The sequence below is a fragment of the Homarus americanus genome, unplaced genomic scaffold (genome assembly GCF_018991925.1).
Source record: "Homarus americanus isolate GMGI-L3 unplaced genomic scaffold, GMGI_Hamer_2.0 scaffold57980, whole genome shotgun sequence".
Lineage (NCBI taxonomy): Eukaryota > Metazoa > Arthropoda > Malacostraca > Decapoda > Nephropidae > Homarus > Homarus americanus.
Window position 1 is genome coordinate 14069522 of NW_024716703.1, and position 15485 is coordinate 14085006.

Genomic DNA, 15485 nt, shown 5'->3' on the forward strand with positions numbered 1-15485 from the left:
GTGTCACGAAAGATGGGAATTACAGAGCCCAAACCCTTTAATGATTCCTCTGGGTGGTTACAGAGGTTTAAGATCCGGAACAAGATCACCAATATCAACATTGGTGGTGAAGAAGCTAGTGCTGACCATGTTGCGGCTAGGGAATTTCCTCCGTTTTTATGTGAGATTATGGAGGAAGGACAGTACACCGACGACCAGGTGTTTAACATGGACGAATCTGGTCTTTTTTGGAAAAAGCTACCTTCCAAGACCTTCGTTGTGAAGAATGCCAGCAAGATTCGGGGCCGGAAGTTGCAGAAGGAGCGCATCACCGTCCTGTTTACCACCAATACCTCCGGTACCTGTAAGCTCAAGTTATCGGTGATCCACACAGCACGCAAGCCGCACGCCTAAAAAGCATGGACATGACCAAGCCAAATGTCCACTGGCTGACCGCACGTAAGGCGTGGATGTTCTCTACACTGTCCCTCTCCTGGTTTGATGACTGTTTCGTTCCCGATGTAAAGAAATTCTGTGAGCAACAGAATGTGCCATTCAAGATTTTGTTGCTGCTGGACAACGCACCAGGACACTCGCCCCTACTGTTAGATCGTCACCCCAACGTAAAAGTGGTCTTCCTTCCTCCCAACACTACGTCTATATTACAGCCCATGGACCAAGAGTTAATCTGTAATGTAAAAGCTGCATTCTCTACTAAAAAATTCAAGCTCCTGAACGACTACACCAACACCAGGGAAGAGTTGCGTAACCTGAGTGACACCACCACCGATAGCAAGAGCGAAGACGACGAGGATGAACAGTTGGCAGAGCAACAAGTACTTTTCAAACAATTCTGGAGAATATTCAACATCAAGAAAGCTGTGGACTTCTTGGTGGAGGCATGGGATCAGCTGTCTGTAGCAACTGTTCGTCACGCATGGAGACGTGTTGCAAGGCATTCCGGCCGTTAGGCAGTCAATCTGTGACTGGTGAGGTTCAGACTGTTGCAGTAGCAGTGGACCTTGCCAGAGAAGCTGCACAGAGTGTTACAGCTGCAGGCTTCTCCGAGACCACCAACGACGACATCCTGGAGGTGATAAGGGATCCTGATGTGACTACCGACGAGATGGTAGATGATGATGACGTCAGTGAAGAGGCAGGTGGTGCGTCATTCCAAGAAGAACACCGCTTATCCCATAGTAATGTTAGGGGTGCCATCGAGTGTATCGAGAAAGTCAAGCTCCTCCTTTCCGACGACCATGACGCAAACAGGTATGAAATCTTCACTACCCAGCTGTTGCAGACTATGGAGCCCTACTTCAAGGTTTATCACGACAACATAAACACCAGCCGTCAGCAAAGCATAACAGAGTTCTTCGCCCGCAACCCACCACAGCCAGCCCAAGCCAGTGATAGTGACAGAGGTAGAGACAGTGAAGATGACTTTGAGGGATTTGTCAAGGAGGCCCTGACAAGTGTGGATGACAGTGATGGTGACTCACCTGAGGGCCAGTAGCCTGCCCTCTACCTCGGAACCAGCCTCCATCCCCGTATGCCGACCCATCTCTCTACCAACGTAAGTGTTAAACCTAACTTTTAGTTTTCCTAACCTAACCTTTATTTTTCCTAACCTAACCTCTTCTATATTAATTGTGTGTGCATACCATCATAAAGTTAAGATAAAATTTTTACTATAACAGTTGTGTCGCCAAAAAATGGAGTTTGGGGGTCGGCCCGGTCTCTATTTCAATTAATCCCATATGTTATGTTGTTCACTTTAGGCGTTTCTCACTTTCAGCGGTAACCTGTGGGTTGTATTAACCGCGTAAAGTGAGGGTTGACTGTACTGCCCTTTTGGCACAAGTACACACACCTCTTTGAATATCATCACTTAGAACTGCTTATCAGTCGTCATTTTCATCAATTAGAAAAAATATTTATAAGGTGAAATCTTTAATACAGCACTCATTTTATACACCTGGTCACCTCCGCGTCTTGCGGGCTGTAGTGTTTACATCGGTACCCCCTGTTCACCATAGTACTGGCGACGCTATCTCCGCCGATTCCCTAGCAACGCTTCTCCCCACCACCAACCGCCCAGGCATCCTCTGCTCCCCACGAAGCCAGCTAACTCATGTACAAAGAAATGTATATTCCTTTTGTGTGTTTGCCCTTAGCACAATTATTTATTTCACTTTTTTTCACAATATGTATGTAGGATAATGTGTGCATGTATATCAGTAAAAATAAATGAAAAAAGTTGCGTATATCTACCCGAAAATACGAGTTGAAAAACAATAGCCTGGCCCAGTAGCTTGGTGGTTACAATGCAACCAGCGATGTTAACTGATGTAAATGTGAAAAGAAAGTTACCTGTAATCTTCATTTGCATCAGGTATTTCTAGATTGAAAAATATATGTTGCAGGTATGGCATTAATAGATTGTAATGCTTGTAGAGTTCAGAAATGGTTACTGCTTAGCAACCATTGAAGAGTTGGGGGGTCTGCTGTACAGATGTTAATCATCACAGTACAGTACAGAGTAGTTATAGATTGACCTTTTATATTTACAATAATTATTTTTTAATTAATTAAAAATAATATTTAAGTAAGCAATAACATATTTTTAATTCTTGAGTTGGGTTAGGTAGAATTTAGCCTGCTGGAGACCGCAACAGGGGGATTCATTAGTTTGCGGGAGACAGCAACTTCACATGTAGGACGCAGGCTGAGTTTTTTTAGCCATCTTTCGGACAAAAAAGTATGTCTTATATCCCATAAAATACAGTACAAGTAATTCAAAGGATTTTAAAGTAAAAAATCTGTTGTAACTCACCCTTCCTATACTATAGCTACACTTAAAAATTTAGTGATACAGTAATTACAACCTACTGAACCTATGAGAAGCCAATGGCTAATATTAAAGAATTACTATAGACAATTTAAGTCAATATCAGTAATATCTCCGTTAGCCAGAATCTCTCAAACCCGGAACCCTCCGATAGCCGGAATTAACATTTTCTCGGAAAATCGTTCCCAAAGCCAGAATTTTATGGAAAATTACAGCTTTGGGAATGATTTTCCAAGGGACATATTTTCTGGAAAATTCCGGGGATGGGGGAGTTTTTTCCGGGTTTGAGAGATGAAAACCAGGCGAATTTTCTGGAAATTCCGAGAAATTTTTTCCATTACCCGGAAAATTCCGAAGTCAAGGGATTTTTTCTGGCTTTGAGAGTCGTCGTCTCGTTATCCGGAAATCTCTCGTTCCCGGAAGTGCTCTGCACCAATTGTTCCGGCTAACAGATATATCACCGTATTTACTTTAATTCCTATACAGTATTAGTACAAATCAACTGATGCCACACCAGGTAAAGAGAAATGAATTTATACATGTATCCTCGATAATCGCAGGGGTTAGGTTCCAGAAAACTACCACGATAAACAAAAACGTACCTATCGAAATGCATAGCATTTGGGAAAAATTCGTTTGGTCCCACAACCCAAAAGATGAGTCCCCTAACTGACCAAAATATACCCCCAAAAATGTGTAGGTACACTAAAAGATATAATACTAGTAACATAAATTGTTCTTTATTAATGAATAAGAAATAATGTACAGTACTGTACAATATTGTATCATGAATGAGTCTTAGTAGAATGAGTAAGAGACAGAGTGTTGGTGAGATGCAGTAGGAAGGTGGGAAGTGGGTGGGAGGCAGTGGATATCGTGCTAATCTGCTGTGGCTAAAGCAAGCCATCACTGAAATTATGATTTATGCGGTGATAATAAAGGTAGTGGTGGTGGTGATCAAGGAGCTGGTGGCGGAGGGGGAAATTGTGATAAGTGGTGAGGAGATGATGTGTCAATCGGTTGGTTTGGAAACACTGGCTGCAGCACTGCCAGACACAACTGAACAGCAGATGTCTACCCTCAAAATTGAAGTATAAATGAACAACGTCGTATTCCTTCCACATTATGTTACATAAATTTTAAATTATGGAGTGAGAAAGGTCGGTGTGTTTAGAGAGATGGAGTGGAAGGAAGTGGTAACATGCAATGGGTGTGTTGCCAAGCACATGCTTAAACCTTTTCAGGAACATCTGAACATTCAACCAGAGAATACACACGTCGTCTTTGCTTCGCTGGATCAAGAACCTTAACACTCGATCTTGTTCACAGGTGCCATGGTGGAGGGTAAGTAAAATTTCAACAAAATTGCACCAAAAACAAGCACGGAGCAGGAAACCATCTTCTAACACCAACAAAAACAGTGCGGGAACAAATGCCATCTTTTGGCAGTCACTGCTACCGCTGGCTCTCGCAGACCCGCTGCTGTCCCATGATAATTCCGCGATAACCCAGATCAATCATTGATAAGCGTACACGTGGTCGCACTTGAGGACACCATGATAAGCCAGATCACCAATTATCGGGTCCCATGATGGTCGAGGATACATGTATGTTGTTAGTTGAAGAGTTTTGTGTACAGCATGTAAATTGTCTAAATATGTACCGGAATCCTTTCCATGCCTACCTAACAAATGTAAAACATATTACCTGTACATACTGAACTCTACTGTACCCACTATCGTCTGGGATTCTCTACTTGACCAGTCTTTGTTAAGCTTCCGCAGCGTACGTGCATGCTTATGTGTTCATGCTATAAATATTGTACTGTAACCGTTCGAAATGGCTACCAAGCGCCCACCAAGTGTTAGTGATGCTAGTGTTGTGAAGAAGCAATGCAAGACCATTAACCTTGCTACAAAAATGGATGTTTTAAACTGTTCTGAGAATGGTAAACGTGCTGTGGACATTGGTGTAGCTTTAGGCCTAACCCCCACAACAGTGTGTACTATCCGGACCAATGACTCACCGCCATCCTCCTCTCCGCTACCCACCACACACTCGCTCCACCTCTGCCCATCAGTGAATACAATACAAAATGATTGTTAAATAAAAATTAATTTAGTTTATTTATATTTTTGGATGTATAATAGTATATATTTTCTAAAAAAATTTCATTGAATTTATGTACTGTACAGTATATGTAATATACTTTATAGGGCAAAGGGAGGCTGGGGAACGTAACTAGCGCATTTTATCTATTTCTTAGGGGGAAAATTGATTACGTTAACGTTGTGGTTTACAGGAACGTAACCACGACGTTAAGCGAGGACTTCCTGGATGTCCTATATACATAAACAACATAGATATTGGTATAGACAGTAACATAAGTAAATTTGCCGACGACAATAAAATAGGCCGTGTAATTAAATATGACGAGGACTCCATATCACTACTGGAAGATTTAAAAAAATTTTGGCATGGTCTTAAAAATGGCGAATGAAATTTCATGTGGACAAATATAAAGTACTTAGTCTAGGAGATGTAAACAGAGAAACTAGATATCAGATGAACATCATTGCTATAGATAAATTCACCAAAAAAATTTAGGGGTAATAATACGTAGGAATCTTAAACCAAGACAACAATGCATATTTGCTCAAAACAAGGCTAACAAAGTACAGTGGGGTATGCTATAACGAACGTAATTGGTTCCAGAACCTCGTTCGTTATAGCATTCGTTCGTTATAGGATTAATCCGTTCCAGGCCCCCAAATACAACCACTTAACACTGAAAAAATTATGTGGAAAATGTAAAAAATACGGTACTTTATCTTACCTTAGTGTTATTCAGCATGCAGGTACCCCTAAACACTGGCACAGCACTATCACTTCCACTGGGAGTCTTGGCTTTAAGGTCCTCAAACAATTGTTTAGCCTTCTCACAAATTATAGTTTCACTAATGTTACCACCTGCCATTTCTTTCTCCTTTATCCACACTAAGAGTAAATTTTCCATCTCTTCAATCACATTACACCTTGCTTTGCTAAGTTTAAAGATTCCCTTAGCCACTTACACAGTTTTTAACTCCTCTTTATTCTTCAAAATCGTACATATAGTCGATTTAGCCATCCCATACATCACTAAGTTTCGCAATGCTTCTTCCATTCTCACGTTTCTTTATAATTTCTTAATTAGTTTCAAGGGTTATTAGCTTTCTCACTCACTTTGGACGATTCATTGTTACAATTGTATACATGTATAACAAAATAGTTATACAAATAACGCGAATTTCCACATCAAAAGACGAAATTTCAACAATAACAGTGGTGCACTGGCTACACAATGAGACAAAGATGGCGCCTGACGCTCTTGTTGTGGGTCGCGGTACAACAATATTCATGCGTCAGGCGAAATAGTCCCGTATTCATCCGCGTTCGTTGTAGGAGTTGCGTTCGTTATAGCATTCTCAATTTTATAGGTAAAACCGTTCGTTATAGGAATATTCGTAGTAGGATCCGTTCGTTATAGCATACCCCACTGTACAGTGGTCCCTCGGTTAAGTAACGATTCAGTTAACGAAATTTCGGTTAACAAACGGTTCTGTTAACAAAATTTCGGTTAACAAACGGTTCTGTTAACAAAATTTTGGTTAACGAACGGTTAGGTTAATGAAATTTTGGTTAACAAATTACCTTCCATAAGGATCTTCAATTCGATTAATGAGCAAAAATTATATTAACGAAATCCTTACGAACACATGTTTTGGTTTGCGCATCAGCTGATAGGCTAGTCCGCCAATACAGTAATCGGTTCTAGGCTTACATTCGTTTCCACTGGAGTAAATATCAATAAAGTTGTGCTCTTTAATATTTTTGCAAATTTTGTATTAAAATTATTAGTCATTTTTACATTTATTTAACATATTGATAATATATGCAGTACAGGGAAATAGTTTTTGGTGCACCCATCAGCCACTTCACTCACCCACCAAAGTGTCTGTTGAACTCTGCTTACAGTGAAGGAAACATCTTGCTTGTGCGTATCTTGAACACAGTATTTTTACGACTTAAATCAACAGTGCAGTGTTGATTTAAATAAAATAATCTTTAATTACAGCTAGCGAACTTAAAATTTTAGTGGTGAAATTACTGTATTGCATCCAGCATGGGTCCAAAGAAATCTAGAAAGGCAATTTCAATTCAAAAGAAACAGGAAATTATTAAGAAACATGAAGAGGCATTAGAACCAATGTACTAAGTAAAGAATATGGCTTGTCGGCATCAACTGTGTCTACAATTCTTGCACAGAAAGAAAAATTTAAAGAAGTGAAAGTGAGAGATAAATCTACCAGAGTGGTTACTTCTTATTTGGATTAAAGAAAAACAAATGAAAGGAGATTTCATTTCTTCTGAATTTATTTGTGAAAAAGCCAGGGAAATATACAAACATTTGAAGGAAGATCAACCTAGTTCTTCTGAAACTGTGTTTGAAGAGTTTAGGGCCAGCAAGGGCTGGTTCGACAAGTTTAAGAAAAGAAGTGACATTTATAGAGTTTTTTGGGATGGTGAAGCTGCCAGTGCAGAAAAAGGAGCAGCAGAAAAATTTGAAGTGGAGTTCAAGGAACTGATGGGTGAAAAGAATTATCTTCCACAGCAAGTGTTCAATGTGGATGAAACTGGGCTGTTTTGGAAGAAAATGCCCAAAAGAACATTCATCACTAGAGATGAATCTTCTTTACCAGGGCATAAACCCATGAAGGACCATCTCACTCTATTGCTTGGTGCCAATGTTTCAGGGGATTTCCGACTGAAGTCTATGCTTGTCTACCACTCGGAGAACTCCAGGGTGTTCAAGCAACAAGAGGTGGTAAGAGGACAACTTGGAGTTTATTGGAAGTCAAATTGTAAGGCATGGATAACAAGACAGCTCTTTAATGAATGGGCAGTTGAGGTGTTTTGCCCTTCTGTGAAGAGCTACCTAACCACCAATAAACTCCCTTTAAAGGCTCTTCTCCTTCTGGATAATGCCCCTGGTCATGATCCTGAACTTGCCAGCACTTTGGAGGCTCAATTTGACTTTATCAAAGTTTTGTTTTTGCCTCCCAACACTACATCAATTATGCAGCCAATGGACCAAAATGTAATCAGCAACTTCAAGAGGTTGCATATGAAGAAAATATTCAGAAGGTGTCATCAGCCAGCAACTACCACCAGTGATCTATCACTGGCACAGTTCTGGAAGACGCAATACAACATCCTGGAGGCTGTAAAATTGATCGTGTCAGCAAGGCAAGAAGTCTCCATTCGATCCCTGAATTCTGCAAGGAAAGCACTGTGGCCATCAGCAGTCCATGATTTTGAGGGATTTGAGGGATTTGAGTAAGAAGCAGAGTGGACAGAGATTGTGTCCATTGGTCAGTCATTGGTCCTCGAAGTGGAGGAGGATGATGTGGAAGAGCTTGTTATGTCTCATGAGCAGGAACTTACTCCTGATGACTTGCAGCAACTGGATGAGATGTTAGAGGCTGACAGTGGTGAGGAGGAAAGAGAAAGTGATGACCATATGTCTACTTCAGATTTGAAAGATGCTGTTCACTACTGGGATAAGTTCAGGAAACTGGCTTCAAGGCACCCTGATGTGGAAACAATAGAACCAATTTTGTGTACTGTGGAGGACAAAGTGGTCTCCTTCAAGAACCAGCTAATGATCAGGAGGAGAAATGCCCCACAACAAAAAATTGACAGTTTCTTCTCTAAAAGGCAGAGTGAGAAAGATGCTTCCCCTCAGCGTTCCTCTTCAAAAAGGAGAGAGGATTTTCCTGTTGGAGAATCTGTCAGTCCAGAGGTTCCTGACATTATTATGGAAGGTGACTCGCCTTCCAAGAAGCAGTAAAATGCTTCTCCTCCATGCCCACTTCTTTCTCTTCTCCCTTCTCCACCCCCACTTCTAATTCACATCATCATCATCAACCAGGAGCCTTCTACAAACACACCTCAAAGTAAGTGTACTTAACTGCATTTTTTTTTTTACTTTGTATGTACTTTTCTGTGAGCTGGAACCAATTACCCAATATCCCATTGAAACAATGGATTCGGTTAACGAAATTTTCGGCTAACAAACGACCCTCTGGAACTAATTGTGTTCGTTAACCGAGGGACCACTGTACTTGGTTTCATACAAAGGAGTGTTAGTTACAAGTCTTGCGCTTGTGACTTCACTCAGATTACACAGTTCAGTTCTGGTCACCGTACTACAGAATGGATATAGAATCTGTAGAAAGCATTCAGAAGAGGACTAATCCCAGGCATTAGAAACCTTGAGTACAGAGACAGATTAAAGCATCTTAATTTGCACTCCCTCGAGAGGTGTATAGTGAGGGGTGATATGATAGAGGTGTATAAATTGATGTCAGGGTTAAACAAAGGTACTCAAACTATCCAACCAGGAGCAAACTCATAGCAATGGCTTTAAATTTGTCAAATTTAGATTTAGGCATGAGATAGGTAAACACTAGTTTGGAAATACTGTACTGGAGAGTAGTGGATGAATGGAACAAGTTACCAAACTTCATCATTAACTCGAACACGCTGGGCAGCTTCAAATATAGGTTGGATGGATATATGAGCGATAGGGGTTGGGTGTAAACGGGGCTGCCTCGGATGGGCCAATAGGCCCGCTGCAGTTTTCTCCACTCTTATGTTCTTATAAATTATAGCCAGAACTATATATTTTTCTCCAATAAGCCTTTTAAAAAATCAGAAATTATATGAACGAGGAAGCGATTACTGTACATTGGTCCCTCGGTTAACGAAATTTCAGTTAACGAATTACCTTCCATAAGAATATTCAATTCGGTTAACGAAAAAAATTCGGTTAACAAATTCCTCAACATGTTTTCGCTTGCTCACCAGCTGGAATATTAGTCTGCCAATACAGTAATCGGTTCTAGGGCTTAAATTCGTTCCCATTTGAGTAAATATCAAGAAGGTTGTACTATTCAATAATTTTCCAAGTTTTATATTAAAATTTTTAGTCATTTTAACAATTATTTAATATAATTGAAGTACAGGAAACTAGTTTTTAGTGCACCAAACAGCCACTCAACTCACCAAACAGGCGTCAGTTTGTATCTCTGGTAATATCTTGCTTGAGACTCTCTTGAACAAACTATTTTTACATTTTTACAGTACAATTATTGGTCATTCTGAAATTTATTTTACATATTGACAATATATAGTGCAGTGCAGTGTTGATTTAAAGAAAATAATCTTGAATTACACCTAGTGAACTAAAAATTTTAAGGGTGAAATGACGGCATGAAGCATGGGGTGATTTCTCTTCCACCCCCACTTCCTTCTCTTCTCCCTTCTCCTCCACCCCCACTTCTAATTTACATCATCATCAACCAGGAGCCTTCTACATACACACCTCAAAGTAAGTGCACTTTACTGCATTTATTTTTACTTTGTATGTAATTTTCGGTGAGCTGGAACCAATTACCTAAAATCCCATTGAAACAATGGTTTCGGTTAACGAAATTTTCAGTTAGCGAACAACCTTCTGGAACGAATTGTGTTCGTTAACCGAGGGACCACTATATATGTACAGTATTTCTATCTTGTGGCCTTTGTGATTTTTGCAATAAAACAGCATGGTAAAGATACATGATACTTTAGAAAAGTATCATGTGTCTTTGCCATATCTGGACACAATGATTTATGTACGTGTTCAACACTGAAATGGCAATGGTTAGCATTGAATAAATTTTGAAAACTCCTTCACTGTATTGTTAGAGTAAGTAGGATAACATGCATTATTAGTCACCAGCACCCAGCATTCTTTGGTTAGGAGGCAGGTTGAACATAATATAACACATTACCTGACAACAACCGGATCAAACTAGTCTCACATTATTATCATCATTCTTACACACACAATCCTGACATGAATGCTCACTAATGAGACCAGGACATGAGGTACAAAGTGAAGCATTACCCACGAGAAAAACCTGAAACAAAAAAGAAAAAATGTGCAGGAATGGGGTCAAACATAATAAATATTCAACCACACACTCTACAGTACGTAATAGTATTTCAACCTTTTACTCTCAACCTTTAATGTTACAGTACAGTAAACACTTGTCATTCGTGAGAGTTAGGTTCCAAGAAATGGTGTGAATTGGCAAAACTGTGAATAGCAACTTATATAATACCTTAGTGCACAAATATATACCTATACTGTACTATGTACGGTATGAGAAATTTAAGTCACAATACTGTACTGTACTTAGATTCGCATGTGGAAGTTTGGAGCCTGATGAAGTGGTGCACTGTACATCGGGAGACATCTGGTTACTGAAGCATAGGTGGATCACCTGGAGGTGGCCGGGAAGTGGGTGAAGAGGCGGCGGGTGGCTGGGAGGAGGAGGGTGGAGTGGCAGTGGTAGTAGCTGGTTCTTTCTTGAAAAACATGGTAATTGGTAGTTGTTTCTTCTTTGCTCTGAGGTCTTTAAACATATCCTGGTAGGGAAACAATACCTGGTTGATTCCTCGGACCATCTTAAGGCTCCGTTCCATGGAAGGGTCGTGGTCAACAATGAAATCAGTTACTATCTTTACCTGTTGAAATAGTTCACCAAAATTGTCCAAGCACCAACCTTCTTGTTGCAATTCCATAATTTCTTCCTCTTCATCTTCCTCGGCACTTTTTACCAACTCTTCCAAATCCTCTTCTGTCAGTTTCTCTCCATGCCCATCAACCAGCTCTTCCAAGTCTTCACCACCCAACTGACGTGCAACACTCACAATGTCATTCACATCCTTTACTATGGACAGAAATCCCTTTAAGTTATTCACACACTCAGGCTATAAGGTGTGCCAACAAGCATTCACTGTCTCTGGTTTGAGTTCATTGAATGCTACACTGATGTTGGTAATGCAGTCCGCAATGCTGTACTCCTTCCAACACTTGCTAACATCAAGGTCAGGATCTGTGTCCATGGCACGACGGATACGACCAAAAGAGCGTCAGGTGTAATATGCCTTGAAGGTGCATATCCTTGAAGGTGCATATTACACCCTGATCGAGAGGCTGAATAAGAGCAGTAGTGTTAGGGGGTAGGAACACCACCACTACACCTGGGTGGTTAAACTGCAAATTTTCTGGGTGGCCTGGTGCATTGTCTATCAATAATACAGCAAGTCCTCACTTAACGTCGTGGTTCCGTTCCTGAAAACCGCGACATTAACGGAATCAATTTTCCCCATAAGAAATAGATAAAATATGGGAGTTACGTTCCCCAGCCTCCCTTTGCCCCATAAAATACATTACTGTACATATACATAAATTCAATGGAATTTTAAAGAAAGTAGTATACTGTGCCCCTGTACATCATACATCCCAAAAGATAAATAAACTAAATCATTTTGTATTGTACTCACTGATAGGCGGAGGTGTAGCGAGTGTGTGGTGGGTAGTGGAGAGGAGGATGGTGGGAGAGGAGGAGGAGGGTGGGAGAGGAGGAGGAGGGCGGGAGAGGAGGAGGAGGGCGGGAGAGGAGGAGGAGGGCGGGAGAGGAGGAGGGCGGGAGAGGAGGAGGGTGGTGAGTTACTGATACCCGGAGGGTGGCTCCTCCTCCTGCTCTGACTGGGTGAGAAAGGGTGATGCCCCGTACAAAGAAGTCCATGATGAGGCTGACGACGTTATACCGAATCAGCGGGACATAATCCGTGTTACGACCCCGGGAGTCATTATCCCCTCTGTACAAGTCTCGAAGCAGAAACTACGAACAACCCTGGTTCACCTCTATTCGAAACATTCCTGTCGCCACTCCCAAAGTTTGGTGGGAAGCCGGCAGGGTGGTGTGAGCCAGTTGGCCACAAGCTACTCCCCGCCTAGGTTGGCTGCTCCTCTGGGACTTCGCTGTGTTCTTTTTTTTCTTTTGTATTACTTTGTAAGTTTTAATCTTTATCAGTAAATTGTTTAATTTTAGTTCTCCTTTTATAGACCTTCTTGGTGACAGCCCAGAAATAGGATATTTCTTTTAAGACCTGATGGTCATAACATGCAGTGGCACTTGCAATACCAAACAATACTGAGACCGAATCTGAATTGTTATGAGTCCCAAGTTCTCCCCTAGACTGTCAGGCACATTTTTTCATCCCTGTATACTTGAGATACTAACAGTCCAAATCATGGGTATCTGAAGAGTAGCGACGTTATAACGAAATAACGTTGTCGGGGGAAACGTTAAACGAGGACTTACTGTAATACCTTGAATTCCATCTTCATCGAAGCAAGGTATTTTTCCACTTCCGGGACAAAGCATTTATGGAACCAATCGAGGAATGCTTGCAGTTACCCATGCCTTTTTGTTAGACTGACAAAAAAATGGCAAAAGGTTCTTGTTTTTCCCTTTTCAGCCCTAGGGTTTGCTGAGCGTTAAAGCAAGCCAAGTTTGATCATGTGGCCAGCTGCACTGCAACAGAAGATGAGCGTCACTCTGTCCTTGGCTGCCTTAAGCCCAGGGGCATGCTTCTCCTGCTTGTTTATGTACAGTTGCCAGCAAAAGTTCTCCCACAGCCCTGTGTAGCAAGTTTGTGGGAGGACTTTTGCTGGCAACTGTATATTCTACCAGGCATTTTTTCCCAATATAAACCAGATTCATTGGCATTAAACACTTGCTACGTTCTATAGCCTTTCCCTTCCATTATTTTCTTTAGTGTAGCAGGAAATGCACCTGCTGCTGTGTGGTCAGCTGATGCAGCCTCCCCAGTCAGCTTCACATTATGGAGAGAGAATCTGTTCTTAAAACTCTCAAACCAACCTTTACTGGCACTTAAGTTGGTTCAGTCACTGCACTAGCCCCTTCACCACCTGTTGACTCGTAAAAATGAGCATAAAGACTTTTAGCCTTCTCACGAATCACGTTGCTGTCGATCGGAACATTTTTGCGATGCTGGTCCTCAATCCATATGTTCAGTGCTTTCTCTGTTTTCACTATGTTCTTGTCACGAACAACCTCCGCCACTTGTAAGAGCACTCGCTTGAACAGAATCATGAATTGTTTGTTCATTCTTCTCTATATACCGCAATTTGGATTCATTCACACCAAACAACCGACTAACCACGACAGCACTCATCCCCTCTTTTAACTTGTCTAATAATTCAGCTTTCTTTGTCAGGGTCATCACTGACTTTTTCCTTTTACGTTTCACTCCACTAGCATTACTAGCACTGACACTAGGCAGTCTTTTATGGGCCATTTTCACAAAGAAACACAAGTTTTGAGAGGACAACACGAGATGCTAGGTCACAGGTACTGGGTAGCGCAAACACAGGGAGACGAGACGCCATGGGCACGTGGGGCGACTCGTTGCGCTGCTGAAAAAGGCTCACAAGCTAGCCACCAGAGCCGCTATCTGCTTATCGCGAATCACAAACCTGCGAATGGCATGGGTCTACTGTACAGTATATATCTCGATTATAACCTTGTTCATGCATTTACCTTATTCAGACCACATGATAATAATCATTCCAAATTTCACTACGGTTATAAGTCTTTCACATTAATTGTACAGTGTGATAGCAGATTAACAAATACCTTTACTATGTACTGCAGAGAAAGAGATAATAAGTACCTACCTCAGGACTCAATGGAATAAGTCATCACAAGTCTATTTTCCTACTATCCTGTCTCCCTATACTGTACTGTAGTGATGTACATGTATTATTACAATAAAATTACTTACTATTATCTATACAGTGGTCCCTCGGTTAACAAACGCCTCGGTTAACGAAATTTCGGTTAACGAATTACCTTCCATAAGAATATTCAATTTGGTTAACGAAAAAAATTTGGTTAACGAGTTCCTCTCAACATGTTTTCGCTTGCTCACCAGCAGGAATATTAGTCTGCCAATACAGTAATCGGTTCTAGGGCTTAAATTCTTTCCCATTTGAGTAAATATTAAGAAGGTTGTACTATTCAATAATTTTCCTAATCTTATATTAAAATTTTTAGTCATTTTAACAATTATTTAACATAATTGAAGTACAGGAAACTAGTTTTTGGTGCGCCAAACAGCCACTCAACTCACCAAACAGGCGTCAGTTTGTATCTCTGGTCAGTAGAGGTAACATCTTGCTTGAGACTCTCTTGAATATAAATTACTTTTACATTTTTACAGTACAATTGTTGGTCATTCTGAAATTTATTATATTGACAATACACATGTATAGAGCAGTGTTGATTTAAAGAAAATAATCTTGAATTACACCAAGTGAACTTAAAATTTTATGGGTGAAATGACAGCATGAAGCATGGGGGGATTTCTCTTCCACCCCAACTTCCTTCTCTTCTCCTTTCTCCTCCACCCCCACTTCTAATTCCCATCATCATCATCATCAACCAGGAGCCTTCTACATACACACCTCAAAGTAAGTGTACTTTACTGCATTTATTTTATATTTGTATGTAATTTTCAGTGAGCTGGAACCAATTACCCAAAATCCCATTGAAACAATGGTTTCGGTCAACGAATGACCTTCTGGAACGAATTGTGTTCGTTAACCGAGGGACCACTGTATATACATTCTACATGTACTGTAGTAAACAGACTATTCCAAATATTTTTTTACTCTCCCTCTATCCCA

The 15485-nt window shown here is 40.7% G+C and overlaps 1 protein-coding gene across 2 annotated transcripts in view; it reads right to left on the minus strand.

The window, feature by feature from the left end:
- Nucleotides 1-15485, minus strand: part of LOC121858293 (alpha-soluble NSF attachment protein-like) — a 58226-nt gene that overhangs the window by 34699 nt on the left and 8042 nt on the right. The window contains exon 2 of one of the 2 annotated variants that reach the window (XM_042354619.1): nt 10831-10839. The exons of the other annotated variant lie outside the window; for it this stretch is intronic. Within the exon in view, the coding sequence (XP_042210553.1) occupies nt 10831-10839 (9 nt within the window). The remainder of the gene's footprint in view (nt 1-10830; nt 10840-15485) is intronic. 2 annotated transcript variants of the gene reach the window in all.